The sequence below is a fragment of the Equus caballus genome, chromosome 12 (assembly GCF_041296265.1).
Source record: "Equus caballus isolate H_3958 breed thoroughbred chromosome 12, TB-T2T, whole genome shotgun sequence".
Lineage (NCBI taxonomy): Eukaryota > Metazoa > Chordata > Mammalia > Perissodactyla > Equidae > Equus > Equus caballus.
Genome location: NC_091695.1, coordinates 41,122,624 through 41,138,341, shown reverse-complemented (window position 1 = coordinate 41,138,341; position 15,718 = coordinate 41,122,624). Strand labels below are relative to the sequence as shown.

At 40.9% G+C, this 15,718-nt stretch overlaps 1 protein-coding gene across 3 annotated transcripts in view; it reads right to left on the bottom strand.

Moving 5' to 3' along the window:
* RTN3 (reticulon 3) overlaps nucleotides 1-15,718 on the bottom strand; it is a 62,662-nt gene that overhangs the window by 32,408 nt on the left and 14,536 nt on the right. Inside the window, exons 2-3 of one of the 3 annotated variants that reach the window (XM_023654263.2) lie at nucleotides 13,728-13,784; nucleotides 1,944-4,292 (exon numbers count right to left, since the gene is read on the bottom strand). The exons of 1 other annotated variant lie outside the window; for it this stretch is intronic. In XM_023654263.2, coding sequence (XP_023510031.2) covers nucleotides 1,944-4,292; nucleotides 13,728-13,784 — 2,406 coding nt within the window. The remainder of the gene's footprint in view (nucleotides 1-1,943; nucleotides 4,293-13,727; nucleotides 13,785-15,718) is intronic. One more of the 3 variants, XM_070228832.1, reaches the window with a different exon arrangement.

Below are 15,718 nucleotides of genomic sequence, written 5' to 3'. Positions count from 1 at the left end.
GGCCTCAGCAAGGGCCACAGGTAAGCAAGATGCCACCAAGCCGAGGCACAGCTGCTGGCATGGGCATCTCACCAGGCACAGCAGGTCAGCGCCGGATGAGACCCAAGAGGTGTGTGGCTTTGTTCCTCATGAAAGGCGCCCCCGATGGGAGGAGCTGAGCAGCGTTCTGGCTGCCACCAGGAGAGGACGGTGGCTAAGGACAGAGACCCCTCCCCAGTCCGTGAATAATAAAACCTTTATAGAAAAAAAGTAAACTATAATCACACTTGTAAGTTTACCCTAACAAAAATCTGATTTTTGTTTTAAACATTGTAACTTTCTGTGCGATTCCACTTAAAAAAGGGGATCTACTGTCTCCTCAAAAAACTAAAAATAGAACTACTATATGACCCAGCTATCCCAGTACTGGGTATCTACCCCAACAACTTGAAATCAACAATCTAAAGTAACATATACATCCCTACGTTCATTGCAGCACTATTCACAATAGCCAAGACATGTAAGCAATCCAAGCGCCCATCGACCGATGATTGGATAAAGATGATGTGGTGTATATATACAATGGACTGCTACTCAGCCAGAAAAAAAGACAAATTCATCCCATTTGCAACAACATGGAAGGACCTGGAGGGGAATCATGTTAAGCAAAATAAGCCAGACTGAGAAAGACAAACACCAGACGATTTCGCTCATATGTGGAATTGAACAAACACATGGACAAAGAGAACAGCTCAGTGGTTACCAGGGGAAGGGGTGGGGGATGGACACAGAGAGTGAAGGGGAGCACTTACGTGGTGACAGACAAGAAATACTGTACAACTGAAGTCTCACATCGATGTAAACTATTATGAATTCAATTAAAAGAAAGGATCTATTGTCAAAAAAGTCTGGCAAACCAGAGATCCCTCCGTGGCACCTAACACTGCACTAACCACACAGGAAGTGCAGAACTGGGTATTCGAGGTTGGGGGACCCTTTTGAAGAGCTTTAAATAGCCTGTTTTCTTACACTTTCCAAGACCCCAGAACAGACAGTATTGGAAGTAATTTGACTGAAGGCCACTGCTAGGAAAGCAATCAAATAACGGAAGACAAAGGGAAGGGCTTTTAATACCACGTAATAAGTTTTGGCCTGAAGAAAATCAAATAAGGTCCAAAGGAGAAGAAAGCAGGAGTTCTCTTAAGTATGACTCACCAAACAGTTCTACAAAACTGGTTACCTACTTTCAGAGCATAAAATCTCTGCGGTATAAGACTAAATTAGTTAAAAGTTTCATTTACCGTCTTTCCCAGCAGGAATTCCTTTATCTTTGATTGCTAAATAGATTTCACGAGGCCCACAGCAGCAACATACCCAAGTGCTAAGCAGAGCTCCTGTTATGGAGCTTTTAAAATAAGCTTTGTAAATAAATAAGAGCCTAACGCGATATTCTGAAAAGCAACAATCACCCTAAGGTCACCTTGTAAGGAAAGGAGAACCTTGGAAAAACTGGAGCATAAAAAAATTCATTTTGGGGGCTAGCCCCAGGGCCGAGTGGTTAAGTTCGTGCGCTTCGCTTGGGAAGCCCAGGGTTTCACCAGTTCGAATCCTGGGCGCGGACATGGCACTGCTCATCAGGCCATGCTGAGGCAGCATCCCACATGCCACAACTAAAAATACACAACTGTGTAGCAAGGGGCTTTGGGGAGAAAAAGGAAAAAACAAAACCTTTAAAAAATCATTTTAAGGAGAAAATTGATTTTAACAAGTGGTCTACTGCTTTGGGAAATATTTGTATAAGAAAACCAAATCAAGCAACCATTAAAAGAAACAAACCACTTTTCCTCATTATACAGTGTGTTTTTATTCTAGCTATAACCTTGGTGACGTAAGTCAGAGGCTAAGAAAAATGGCACTTTGATGAGTAATCAATGGCATGCAGTATGTCCAATGTAAACGGTTACCTGAGAAGTCTGTCAGAAGTCTTGCTAGGACATGCTTGTTCACTGGTTCAGTCTTGCTAAGGCTGGAAAGAACATCTACCCTAGCAGTCTCTTTGAGAACAGTGGGCTTTCTGGAAATCCCAAGATCAGATCCAGTCTTGACATCTGTGTGTTCTAGGACATCATACGATTGCTGTGGCCAAGAAGATTCTGGAGCAAATGTTAAAGTCTCCTTGAGTATTTCTTCAGAAGGTGATTCCACTTCATCCTGTGCAGAAGCGCACTTCTCCTGCCTTTCACTCAGTTCTTTAAGGGCTCTGATTGTGAGCTGTTCCTGTTCCAAGTCAAGAGATGCTGCTGGAGTCCGTCGGGTAGGGAAAACATCCAGAAGCTCACTTCCATTTGCTTCTCTGCTTTGTTCAGTGTATTTGCCTTTTACGTCTTTAATTTCAGAACCACCTGACTCACCTTCATGCAAGACTTCTCCCGGAAGAGATGGTTTGAAGCCCGCAGTCTTCTCTGAGGTTGCTGCACAAGCTTCACCTTCATCTACTATTCCTCTCTCTCTGGTTTCTGTAAAGGCTGCTACCAGGTCCTCTGGGGAGGAATCATCTGTATCTTTAACACTTTTTTCATGGAATGACCCCAAACAGGCAGATGTTGTCACATTTAGTGAGAATTCTGTCTCATTACAAACATCTGGAGATGCTGAAGGACGTTTTGGCCTCTCACTTGTCACAGGCCTTACAGGAGAAACTTCCCTCACACTACCTGGCTGCTTCACCTGTTCCGACAGGACACTCACATCAGGCACGTGTGCACACACCGCCTCACCACCAGCTGGGCTCCCCTCAAGAACATCAGGCTGAACCGGCCGTGGCTCAGAGTCAGTGACTGACCCTTCCAAGTTCTCAGATGTCTTGCTTCCCCTGTTACAACTGAGAATCTTGTTGACTTCTCTTTCATCTGTTTTTACAACAGCACTTGGAACGGGAACGGGTTTTTCAGCCTGAATTTTGTTACCTTCAAATAAAATATCTGCTGTGATGTCCTCTATTACTGTGTCATCAGACTCACCAGAACTATCAGCCTCTGTCAATTCTCCCAACACAGAGCTCTGCCAGTTCATCTCACCTTTCACGTGGCCATCAGGTAAAACCACCGTCACGGTGTCTGCTCCAGGACCCAAAGAGACGCATTTCTCAAGTGGGGACCCAGCTGGCTCTGAAAGTGTGCCACCTTGTTTCTGCACACTGCCTCCTACACCTTTGGTACTGACCTCCTTAGTGGAATCAAGACAGTCTGGTGCAGGTCTTTCAGTGAAGGCACTTTCTTGTGGGAGAGACGCTTCTGTCCAATCACTCGTTGATTTGGTGATGCGAGTGCTCCCATTAATAGAACGTACAGGAATTTTCTGATGAGCGTTAGTTTTAAGATTTACAACTGGAATCTCTGAATCATATTCACTCATGTCAAGTCCTATAGTTTTCGTGACGCAGTCAGATTTTTCACTCTGCTGTTTCACTTGGGGAACCAAATCCCAAGTCAATATTTCATTGGTGAAGTTATGCATATCATTCACACATCTAGACACCTCTTGCAATGCTGCAGTTGTGTGTGAAAACTGTCGAGTGAGCAATGCAGAGGTTGGGCACCGCCCTGCCTCTTCATTTCGCAGTGGAAATACTCCGTCATGCGACTCTGAAATTTCTGCTGATGATTCGCCATTAGTGTGCATCGCCCAGCTACCAAAATCATTAGTGCTCTCCTTATACGCGTCTTTAAACTCTTTGTCAAATGCTGCTTTGTCAATAATTACTTCAAATGGTGATTCAGGAGAATCCTGCTCAATAACACCACCTCCTGAAACTTCAGATGGGGACGAAGAATCTGTACAAACGTCTTCTGCCTTCGACGGCTTGGTGGGTGTTTTCTGGGCTGTCAGCAAAATGAACTTGTCTTCAGCACCTAGGGCAGTGTTATCGTCCCTACTTGCTACCTCATTTGGGTTCTTGGACTCTTGATCTCTATTTCTTTGCTGTTCCACTTGACCAGCTTCCTTTGAGAGAAAAGCAAGGTGCTGTGGGAAACTGGCTGGAACGGAAGGACGGTTACAGTGAACTCCTGCAACAGAAACTGGGGCGTCCGCTGTGTCTTCACTGGCCCCCTGAGGCTTGTCCATCTTTTTCACATCTAGAAGAGCCAAGTGGTCTTTTCCTTCTTGGGCTAAAATGGGCTGGCTGCCTAACTCTTTGCTTTTTTCTCCATGTAGTATTGTAAGGTCAGTGTTACGTATTTCAGAAGATGACAAAAAGGAGGAAGTCATAATTTCTGAAGGTGGCTCATCAGAGCAAAGAGAGCTCAATCCCTCTATGGTTAGAATTTGAAAGAAGAACAATTGTTTACCAGGTACAATTACACATTAGCTAGGCAGCCAAGCAGCATGCTTTTTATTTTTGAAATCATATATATACACACAGGATGTATATATACACATACACATAAACATGTAACAAAACAAGGATCAAAAGTTATCCCGTAAGACATGCATAAAATTGCCAATGCTGAAACAGAAAAGCCTTTTGCATCATGCTACAAATTGCAAATGACAAAAAACTGTCATGACAAATACTTTTCAGTCTACTTTCTCCACTGTAAAGGTAAAGCATAAAGAAGGGTAATGAGACTGGGAAACCCGGGGAAGGTTCTCCCCTTGTTTTTCGGTAGAGCTATTCAACAGAAACAACGTCATCCAGACAGAACAAGGAGCTTGATGTCATGGAGCACCGCCACGCTCCTCTAGAAGCTGACTATTCCACACACAGCACTACTACAAACCCACTGGGATGGTCTGCAATCTGAGAAGGAAAAAACGTAGCGACCAGAGTTCTTTCCGATTTTCAGGAGATACAGCAGACCCCTCCTGAGCCTAAAAATCAGGCTTGAATTATTCTATTCTGTTCACAGTGACGATCGGTCCCAGGGACAGAAGACCTCAATGTTTTAAACTAAAGGGTACTAAAAAGGCTGGCCTGCTCTAAATTAACCAAAAGTGAACCATGCAAATTGGCTTCTTTGGTTAAGAAGGGTTAACTCTAGAAATCCTTTTAAAACAGAAAATATCCCTCTAACAGTAATATATTGTCTTATCAGTTATTAATACCACAGGACCATTGATTTACCACATTGTTTTCCAATTTTCCAATCCAGCAAGTTTTTACTGTGGAAAAAGATCAAAACAGCTGTCTCGAGGGACTGGCCAGTGGCATACTAGTTAAGTTCTCATGTTCTGCTTTGGTGGTCCAGGGTTCGTAGGTTTGGATCCCAGGCAGGGACCTAGCACAGCTCATCCAGTCATGCTGTGGTGGCGTCCCACATAAAACAGAGGAAGATTGGCAACAGATGTTGGCTCAGGGCCAATCTTCCTCACAAAAAAACAAAAACAACTGCCCCAAGGGCAGGCACTGTCTTCCTCGCACACTGTTGTATCTCTGGAGCTGGAACAAGCCAGGACTTAAATAAACGGTTCCAGATGAATGAGTCAAAGACTCAGCTCGGTCAGGCGAGACCCGAGTGAGCTCAGGACAGCAACGCCTTGGGTGTGAATGAGTAACTGGGAAGACGTGAAAGAGAAAAAACCTTTGGGATCACCTTTATTTGGTTTATGTTCTTTCTCATGTGAGAAGCTGAATAATAATTAGACAAAATCAAAATTACGACCTTATTCAAAATCATTTTTTAAAGACGGAAAGAAATATCTTACTGCAATAAGTAAAATTCCACCATAAAAATGATTCCAAATGCCAGATAACGTTCCTCTATTTCAACACATCACTGAAATTTGATCTAATAGGATTTGACCTTTAGAATAGTGTAACTGTAATCTGGGCAGTGGGGAAAAAGTCTTTGTAAATTGAGGGAAAACAGGTAAAGTTTGATGGTACCAACTGTACTAGTGGGACAGACAACAGGTGAAATAAGCCGTAATTCATACCTAGTTCTAACGTAGCAAACATGGTTTCCCATCTACTATCACATAGTATGGACATTCAGCAAGCCTGGATTAAGGATATAATGGAAATGAAACTGAGCACTGTAGCTTAAAAGGTTCAAAAACCTGAAATTTAAAGAAGTATAGGCTACATCTAAATCAGAAATATTCCACACTCTGAGCTATGTATTGTTAATCAACTTTCTGGTTACTGTTTCTATCAGGAAACACGCAATGGACTGAATCTGGATTAAGGGAGAACTGACTGGGAACCCTTCCCTTCCAACAGGAACGGAACCTGGAGGGGAGCAAAACTGACTCCACCTCACAGGGAACACCGTTCACACGCCTCTAGAGATTGAGATCTCAGACGAGCCAGACTCGTCAGCTCACACACACAAGCGGACAAAATGAACTAGCAACCATTCAGCAGAAATTTACTGAGTGCCAATTACGTGTAAGACAGTTTTAGAAATCAGGTTAAAAGCAGTGAACGAAACAGAAAAAATCCTTGCCCTTGTGGAGCGTACAATACAGAGGGGGAGACAGACAAGAGGCAGAATCAGTAAGTAAAATGATGACGATGAGGTGGTGGGCTTGAGGAAATGAAAAAGAAAGTAACCCCAACGAATGCTATCACGCAATGCACACATTACCGGGGGAAAAGCATGGGAGGAACGTTCTCCGCCTTGTCAGGACACACACGTGTCCGTTTTCCAAGCCTTGTTTCTCTCCTATCTTCCGTGAACTCTTAGTACTCCCCAAGCCCTGAGTTACGTATATAATAACTGAGATAGAGCTGGAAGATTAGGTTAGAAACCCTCTTCTCAGAACACCAGCAAGTCATGTTCTGAATGCCGTGACTGCCCGACAAACTTCAAACACTTTACTAAAGATCCTTTAATGCGACAGAACTGTACAAAAAGAACTTTAACCATGTTCCCTAATAGTAATTGTGTGACTTAACATTTGGGGTGGCGAGCTTCGGAGGTAGGGTGCGATGCTGCATTCCTTACTCAGTGATGGTGAGATGCAGGTGCTAGCTCTCAGGACTGTCAATCAAGCTTCCCCACCCGGAGCAAAGTAAGGTAGCATCCTCATCTGTGGTTTAATTTTAAATCATCTTGTTTAGAATCTCAGCAAATGAAAAGAAGTTTCTTTGGCTAGTTGAAACCCTAACAAACTTGGATAGAACTGACTTGTACCAAGTCAATGGAAAAAATTGGGCTGGAAGAGTTTATAGAGGCGTGAAAATATTAACCAGAACAAAGAGCAGAATCTAGTACACCTTTTAGAACAGATTCCGTAAGTGAAGACTCTTCCAGGTAGTCAGTATGGCACTTAATAGTCATTGGTGTTGTCCAATGGAAATCTGAAGGTAGTTACCTTTGAAAATACTATACACAGGGGCCGGCCCAGTGGCGCAGCGGTTTCTCGGCAACCCGGGGTTTGCCGGTTTGGATCCCAGGTGCAGACATGACACTGCTTGGCAAGCCATGCTGTGGCAGGCGTCCCACATATAAAGTAGAGAAAGATGGGCACGAATGTTAGCTCAGGGCCAGTCTTCCTCAGCAAAAAGAGGAGGATTGGCAGCAGTTAGCTCAGGGCTAATCTTCCTCAAAAGGAAAAAATAAAATAAAATAAAATACTATACACAGTAAAACTGCCTCATGGAATAACTGGATTATCTTACATCTCAGTAAATGTCCACTACCTTTCCTTTTTCAAAAGATCCAGCCCTTCAGACGCACTACAAAAGACTTTCAACATTACTCAAAAAATCTCATTATGAATATTTTCTAGATTAGTTATTTGCTGTATTGGGATTTAATGTGAATATTCATTTTCAGGAATTCTAATCCCTTAAAAATATGGTATTACTCTCATTATTAACAAGAGTTATACATCTAATAAATCTGTTAAAAGGGAGTCAACATATGGTAAGAGGGGAAAAATGTCATAACCCACAGTGATCATGAGAATGTTCCCAAATTTATCCACTAGTGAGCTCCTTGCTTACCTATAATCTTCTCAAACTCTAAATACTTAGAAGTCTCCATTTAAGTATATTATCTGAAATAAGACTAGGAAACTAAGTGGGCAGTCATATCCTAAATTTCTAGACCACTCCCCAAACAAAAATTCCTATTAAAAGATGCAAAATCCTTTTATCACACTTACTAATCATGTGGCCTTGGCAAATTGCTTAATCTCATCTAAAAAAATGGGGATACTGAAGCACCTACCTTGAGGACTGCTTAGAAAGTACCTGGCACTTAGCAAATCCTCAATATATGTCCCCAAACACCACATTCTCAAAAAAAAAACAAAAACAAAAAACAAAAACAAAACTCTCCCGGCACAGAAGCTCCAGAACATATGCCTTTTTGTTAGAGGAGGGAAAAAAGGCACACTGTCCAGTCATAACCACCATCACCTGGTACGCGGCACAGAAAATCCTCATTCAGAATTTTAGACACACTCCCCCCCCCCCAACATTCACACATAAAAGGAATTTAAAGAGTTTTATCTATTTCAAAATTTTGGGAAATGCAACTTCTGAATCAGTTGGTACAAACCAAACGCCTATGACATTCCAAGAACTGTGCTAGGTTCTACGTGGATAAAGACATTTAAGAGAGTCCACTACATAAAAAATTTCGAAGCCAAAGTTGAAAGAGAGAAGAACGAACTTTCCCTGAACACTGTCTCAGCAAACGCTCTTCACCATCAAGGTCAAAGTATATTTTAGGTCAATGTACAACCAGCTGAACAATTTAACCACCTCGCAGGAATGCAGCCTTTGGCACCGTCGTTTAGTCTCTTTCAAACTTGGAAGCAGCTACTAGCACTTTATGGGCTTTATCTCTGACTTTCTGACTCAGAATTTCCTGAGGAGGACGGAGCTCAGAAATCTGCATCACAAGTTTCCCAGGTAATGAACCTGGCTTGAGAACCACAGCTTTACCGCATGTTATTTGTTTTAGAAGGGTAGAAAAGCCAAGCCGTACTTCCGAACTCTAGTCCTGCAAGCGCCCACAGGAGATGAGACTGACACTCTCCACTCTCACCCCAGCTCAGACCGTCTCCGTCCAGGAGCACAACTCACAGCGGGGTAGGGCGTGGGGCAGGAGTGGGCCTACGTGCCTGCCTTAAGTACTTCCACACACTAATTTTTTATTTTTTTAATCAAAGATTGGCACCTGAGCTAACATTTCTTGCCAATCATCTTTTCTTCTTCTCCCCAAAGCGCCCAGTACACAGTTGTGTATTCTAGTTGTAGGTCCTTTTGGCTCTGCTGTATAGGTTTTCCTACACTTGAATTTTCTCATGTTCACAGAACAAGAAGGAAAGACAAATTATCGTGCGAAACAGTCAGCAACTTTCAGCCACAGCATCAGCATGACCTGATGAGCGTTGCTGGGTCGGTGCCCAGGATCCAAACCAGCGAAACCCTGGGCTGCTGAAGCGGAGCGCACACACCTAACCATTTGGCCACAGGGCCCGCCACCTACACACTAATTTTAAAATAGATTAACTCAAAACTTTGATTGGCAAAAGCTCCATTTGACTAGAGAATGTGGAGTGGGAATTGAGACTTTTCTCTCCTCTATGCCCAGAGGGTATTTTATCTCACAGAGCAAGGTGGGGACAAAAATGACAGATGAAAAAACAACTTCCAAATGAATACTGTGTTCGCATCAAGTAAATACATTCAAACTGAAAAGAAACCCTTCATACACTATTCACTCTATCCTTCAAAATACCTTCTCTTTACTTGGCTTCTTGTTCCCCAAACTGTCTTTCAGAAAGAGTAAATTTAGAACTTTTTTATTCAAGTGTTTATAATTTAATTACTCAAAACATAATGTGATCTAGAAACAAGTCAACAATAATAAATTTTATATCCTCTATCAGAGTTCTAACAGAGTGAATAGCTTAAAATTATATATGGTTACTTTCCCCTCTTCACTTAGGAAATTCATTACTTTTAACTAAAAAGGATACCTGTAACATGGAAAAACCATACACATCAGTAAAGAAGTGATGCCAGCCTGCAGTAGCCACGAAGTTACTTTTCCACGTACATAATATGCATATTCACACAAGGCAGGCTTGAAATATTCAGGTATAGGTTTTCCTACACTTGAATTTTCTCATGTTCACAGAACAAGAAGGAAAGACAAATTATCGTGCGAAACAGTCAGCAACTTTCAGCCACAGCATCAAAATAGGAAGTTAGCCAGCAGACACTCTGCAGCCACGCTAGATCCTGAACAAAAAGGCTCTTTTGTACAAAGAAAAATGTTTTGCTTTTGTTAAAAAAAAAGGCTGTAACTGGCAAAATTTTTCTCCTCAATGTTTGCCCCAAAGTTCAGTGTTTAACTTCCTATTCCAGATGCCTACTGCATTGCTCAGATCGAATGCAAGTGTTCATTACTGCAAACGTGCTTCCAATTCCGCACGGTGCATGGATCCCCTTTCCAATCTTATTTTCACTTACTTTCCTTCCAATGTTTTCTAAAGAAAATTGCAGTATTTTCCAGCCTCTACTCTTATCAAAAATAGAAACCAAATTTCAGTCTGATTTTGTGTGTGATGGCGGGAGCACATCCCCCAGGTGATACTAAATTTCATCAGCAATAGCAATAATATGGCTAAAATAGTAATCTCTGCCTCTTCTGCTCTCATAATTTTAACATGAATCCCAAAATGACATCTCTAAAAATATCTGTAAACTCTAATACCCAACTAACATACTTTGTCATCTTTACCATAGGTAGGTAGTAGTTTTGAGCATGGACTTGGAGTTCTAGGTCTGACTCACTGTGTGACCTTGAACAAGTCATTTCATCATTTTAAAACCTCCGTTTCCTCAACTGGTAAAAGAGCTGGTAGCTTTTCAGTACAACTGGCTGTGAGGATTAAATGAGATGATTTACATAAAGTACTGAGCATCATAAAATAAAAGCTCAAGAAAAACCAGCTACATACTACATCTATACCTGTTAATATCTTTATATTACATTACAGGAAAATGTCATTAAAATTTACTCCCCCATTTTGAAATGCTCAGGGCTTAGACTGAAATTTAACTCTGTTAAATGAGAAAAAAGGAATCAGTAAGATTACAAAGGACCTACTCAGGAGTACAACTCATTTAAGAAGGAACTGATTATGCCATTGGCATTTTCATCACGAATCTATTCATTAGCTTTCAAAAAGCTCAACCTGCTAGCTTGAGTAGCAGTATACTTCAAAGTAGTACCATTTAATAAATACTGCATAGTTTCCTTTTGAAAAATTTAACTGCCTTTTCTTTACTCAGTCCAAATTAATGAGACTTTTTGCTACATGCATCTCCCTGAAGCCCAGTAATGATACGTATATATTTCAGGATTAAAAATGCCATTCTTAAATATGAAAATATCCTATTTAATTATTGCTACATATGCCTCAGTATGGTTACATCTGTAAAAGCAAAGCACAGCTCCCCAAGGCTAAACGCCTAAGGAGTGTGGGCGCCCAGACCAGCAGTCAGCTGGATTAGTGCTGTGACGGACCCCAGGTGCCGGCTGGGGCAGCAGTCGGTCTGAAAGGCCTGCGTTGGCCCAGACTGGTCCCGGCTTCTCTCCCCAGAGGTTTTTATCCAGCTAACCAAGTACATCAACAACTTCCTCTTCTCTTATTTTTAGTAAGGCAGACTACAAGTTACCAGCGTTGGCTACCCTAGAACACACCTAATCACTTGCCGAGGGGTTCCTTCAAAAGCCGAACAGGCTGGTCTCTAGATCTGCCAAGGATGTGGGGAGCCAAGTGGGTTACTCTTCCATTATGTGTTTTTTTTTGCAGGAGAAAACGCTGGTAATAGAGGCTAGATTGAAACACCTATAGGGTTATGATGTTTTAAACTGCCTCTTTACAATACCGTCTTAACAATAACACTATCCTGAATGGGCACTGGTCAAAATAACTCTTTATAAGCAAAAAGGAAGAACGACAAATCTATTTTCTTTTACAAACCTTCATACTCACTGTGAAACTAAAGCCTACTGCAACATTAGTTTTTAATTAGAAAATTCTTTTTTTATTTACCTCCACTCTACTTGAGTGTATGTCTAATTTTTCCTAACAGGGATTAAAATAATCCTTTAAGCTATGACAGTTATCTTCTCAACATTCCACTCATTAGTTATATTAGGCTTGGGTTGCAATGTTACACTATTTAGGATATCAATTATCCCCTTTCTGTATGAAAAAAGTGCTTGGAAGTTATAACTACAAAGAATGTATTTTAAAAGATCTGAAATATTTATGATAAAAAATTATTTGTTCTATTTACACTATGATATTTTTACCGGTTTATCATCCAGAGTAGAATAAATGTAATACTTACTTGCCTAAATTATTAAATTTCTCATGTGGGGAAAAAACCCTTAAAAATATAAATCTGGTTGGCAGAGGAGATGGGGGTGGGGGAGGGCAATGCGGTAAAGGGGCACATTTGTATGGTGACGGATAAAAACTGGACTGTTGGTGGTGAACACGATGCAGGCTATACAGAAACTGAAGATACCGTGACATACACCTGAAATTTACAGAATGTTGTAAGTCAGTATGACCCCAATAAAATACTTTTTTAAAAAATATATAAATCTGGTTGGGTTCCAGTTGTCAAGAATCAACTTTGTGTATTTGAGTTACTTTCTAACATTCACAAAATATCTTCTAATGAAAACAAGTTAATTTCAAAGGTCATGATTTGAAGAGATACCCAAATTCACACAATGAGGTACATTATAAAGGGGTTGGGGTCTCCAACGTTATGAGTTTGAATTAAAAACAACAAATTATCACTTAGAAGCAACAAATTATCTACCAAGTTTCCTAAGAAGAAGATTAAAGCCAGCAAAAATTTTACTAAGTTCATTTTATTCCATTATATTTGTATTCTTATAAGGTCAAAGTCTTCCTAACAAACCAGCATCCAGACTTCCCACCTAGAGAATTCCAGCTGGGACAATAAACTGCTTGCACAGGGCTTCTCCGACCTACCTAGTGAGTTTAATTACCTTTTTTAAAATGAGGGTTTTCCAGTGACCTATATTTGAGGTCGAGTACAACAGCACAAATGACACAGCGCCTATTATTAGTGCAAATCAACGAAGCACACAGTGCTCTCCTGCAGATTCTTGGCAGTGCTACCCCCCAAATGTATAGCCATCACACTCTGATTCCCTTCCTCAGATGAAAACAAAAAGCCAGTTTAATCTCTAGGAAAACAAACCTTGCTTGCCTAAAAGTCAACTGATTTGATCAACGTTCCTAGGCAATTTGGAACTAGCCTCGCTTCTGGGATAAATCTCATGCAAATTCGCACTAAAGTCCTCTAGCTAGGTGGGTGTTATCAGTAGCTTAGTGGAAGCACAATTTCATACTGTTTTTCCAGATCTCCTACCTCTCCACACCAGTACATAACTGCAAATCAATAAGTTAAATGCATTCTAGGGGCGGGTTGTCTCTGAGCCACAAATCTATCTGCTCCAAATTCCATGGGTGAGTTTTAATTTTTAAGAAATACTCAAAACTATGCCTAAAGTGTATGCTATGTTAAAGATCCACCTTTAGGGTTCATTTTATTTAACTTCTACAGGAAAGCCACTGAAAACTGCTAAATGTAAAGAACTGGCTTGTAAGTGACTTTTATTTTAAGGGATTTGGGGCCAATAGAAAACTTGTGCCTCATGCCCCCAGTTACAGCCTCTTTCTCAACATTTTTCTTTTATTAATGCACAAAAAAATGACAGACTTGCCTTGTGAGGTCGAAAATAGAGATACAGGCTGAGAGGAAGAGGAAGAAACAAAGGAATCTGAAAGAAAATATACAGCGTGAGAAACTGACAACCTCACATAGGAATTTTAACGTTCCTTTTTTTTTCTTTTTTGGCCAACCATCACAATTTCATTGGGTTTAAGCAAGAGGGGAAAACCCCAATCTGTATTTCCAATTACTGTTTTCACTCACCTGGCAGAAAAACCTTATTTCATTTTCAAGATGCATTTCTAAAAGTTAATCAATTCAGTTTTTTTGGTCAAATATTCTCACCTTCAAAGGAAGAAAAGAGAAACCCCTAGTATTTTTAAACAAATATAACCTCAAGGAAGATGATGCTCCCCTGCAACTGTGTGGGAAGAAAAACAGGTAGCTGAGAACTAATGGATATTTGCTTTTAACCATTTTCAACTGCATTTTGAGGAGTTAGTCACTAATATGAGCATTTAAACAGACAGTTGGCAAATATGCAAAGTTGACCCTGAATACTTAAAAAAAAAAAATCACAATTAATCCTGGGAAAATAGGACTACATGATAAATCTTCCATTTCCTAAAATTATACTCTTGTAAATTTGGCAACATGTATCAAAATTTTAAACGCACATACCTTCCCCACCATCCCCTGTACATATTCTTTAACTCTGCAATTATACTTCTAGGAATTAACCTACAGAATCTATTTGCATATAGGGACAAAGACATGTGTATGAGGATATTCATAAGAACACTAGTTATAAATAATAGGAAAAATCTAAATGACCATCACCAGAAGACTAATTAGTTATATCCAAAGAATGGAATACTTGCTGCTATGAAAAAGAACGAGGTACAGCTATATATGTGGATTAAATTTAAAAAGCAAAGTGCAGAAGTGCATACAGTGTGCCCCTACTTGTTACGTGGCAACAAAAGGGACTTTGAGGTCTGGGGTGGGAGGGTGATTTGCTTTTCACTACAGCCCTTGGTCCTTTCAAAAAAAAAAAAAAAATCAATCAAATAAACCAAGAATATAAATTATCTTTCCAGTAAAAATGGAAAAAAGTTAATAAAAACAGCACATGAAAAACAAAACCTTCTAAAGTTTCCCCAAGTTGTTTCCCAACATCGTAAATTTTTATGCACAGCAACTATTCTGGTACAGAACACAGACAACCAATAAGAGTTTTGCAACAATATTGCGTGAAGTCTTCTAACTCACAAAACCACACTACATTCACAGGCTGTATTTATGTTATAGGCAACTGAACTCGAGAATGGCAACCTTAATTCTCAAATGCCTTTAATTAAATCAAACACTATCTAGTTTGATTAGCTATTAACTAGTTCCAGGCACTGTATTTGCACTGCTAATACAGAGATGACAGCTGTGCCCACCGGTAACTGAAAAAGAAATACAGGCCAGGGGCCGGCCCGGTGGCGCAGCGGCTAAGTGCCCACGTTCCGCTTCTCCGTGGCTTGGGGTTCCCCGGTTCGGATCCCAGGTGCGGACACAGCACTGCTTGGCACGCCATACTGTGGCAGGCGTCCCACGTATGAAGTAGAGGAAGACAGGCATGGCTGTTAGCTCAGGGCCGGTCTTCCTCAGCAAAAAGAGCAAGATCGGCAGTAGCTGGCTCAGGGCTAATCTTCCTTTAAAAAAAAAAAAAAGAAATACAGGCCAGTAAAACCAGTTGTGGGAATGCAGCGGAGGCAGTCACTGCTGTAAACTGCAGCCGAGATGGTAAACTTGGTCTTAAAGGGTGTTCATCAGGTGAACAGGCAGGGCAAGGCATTCTGGAGAGAAGGAACTACTGGCCAGATTCCAAATGGCTGCAAGCGTCATGCAAGGAAATTCTATTATATTCTGTGCGCAATGAGGAATCACTGAAAGTTTTAAGGTAAAGGAGGGACAATATCACGTGTTTTAAAAAGAACTCTGGCAGCAGGGCAGAGCATGGACTTAACTGGAAAGCTACTGAATAATCTTGGC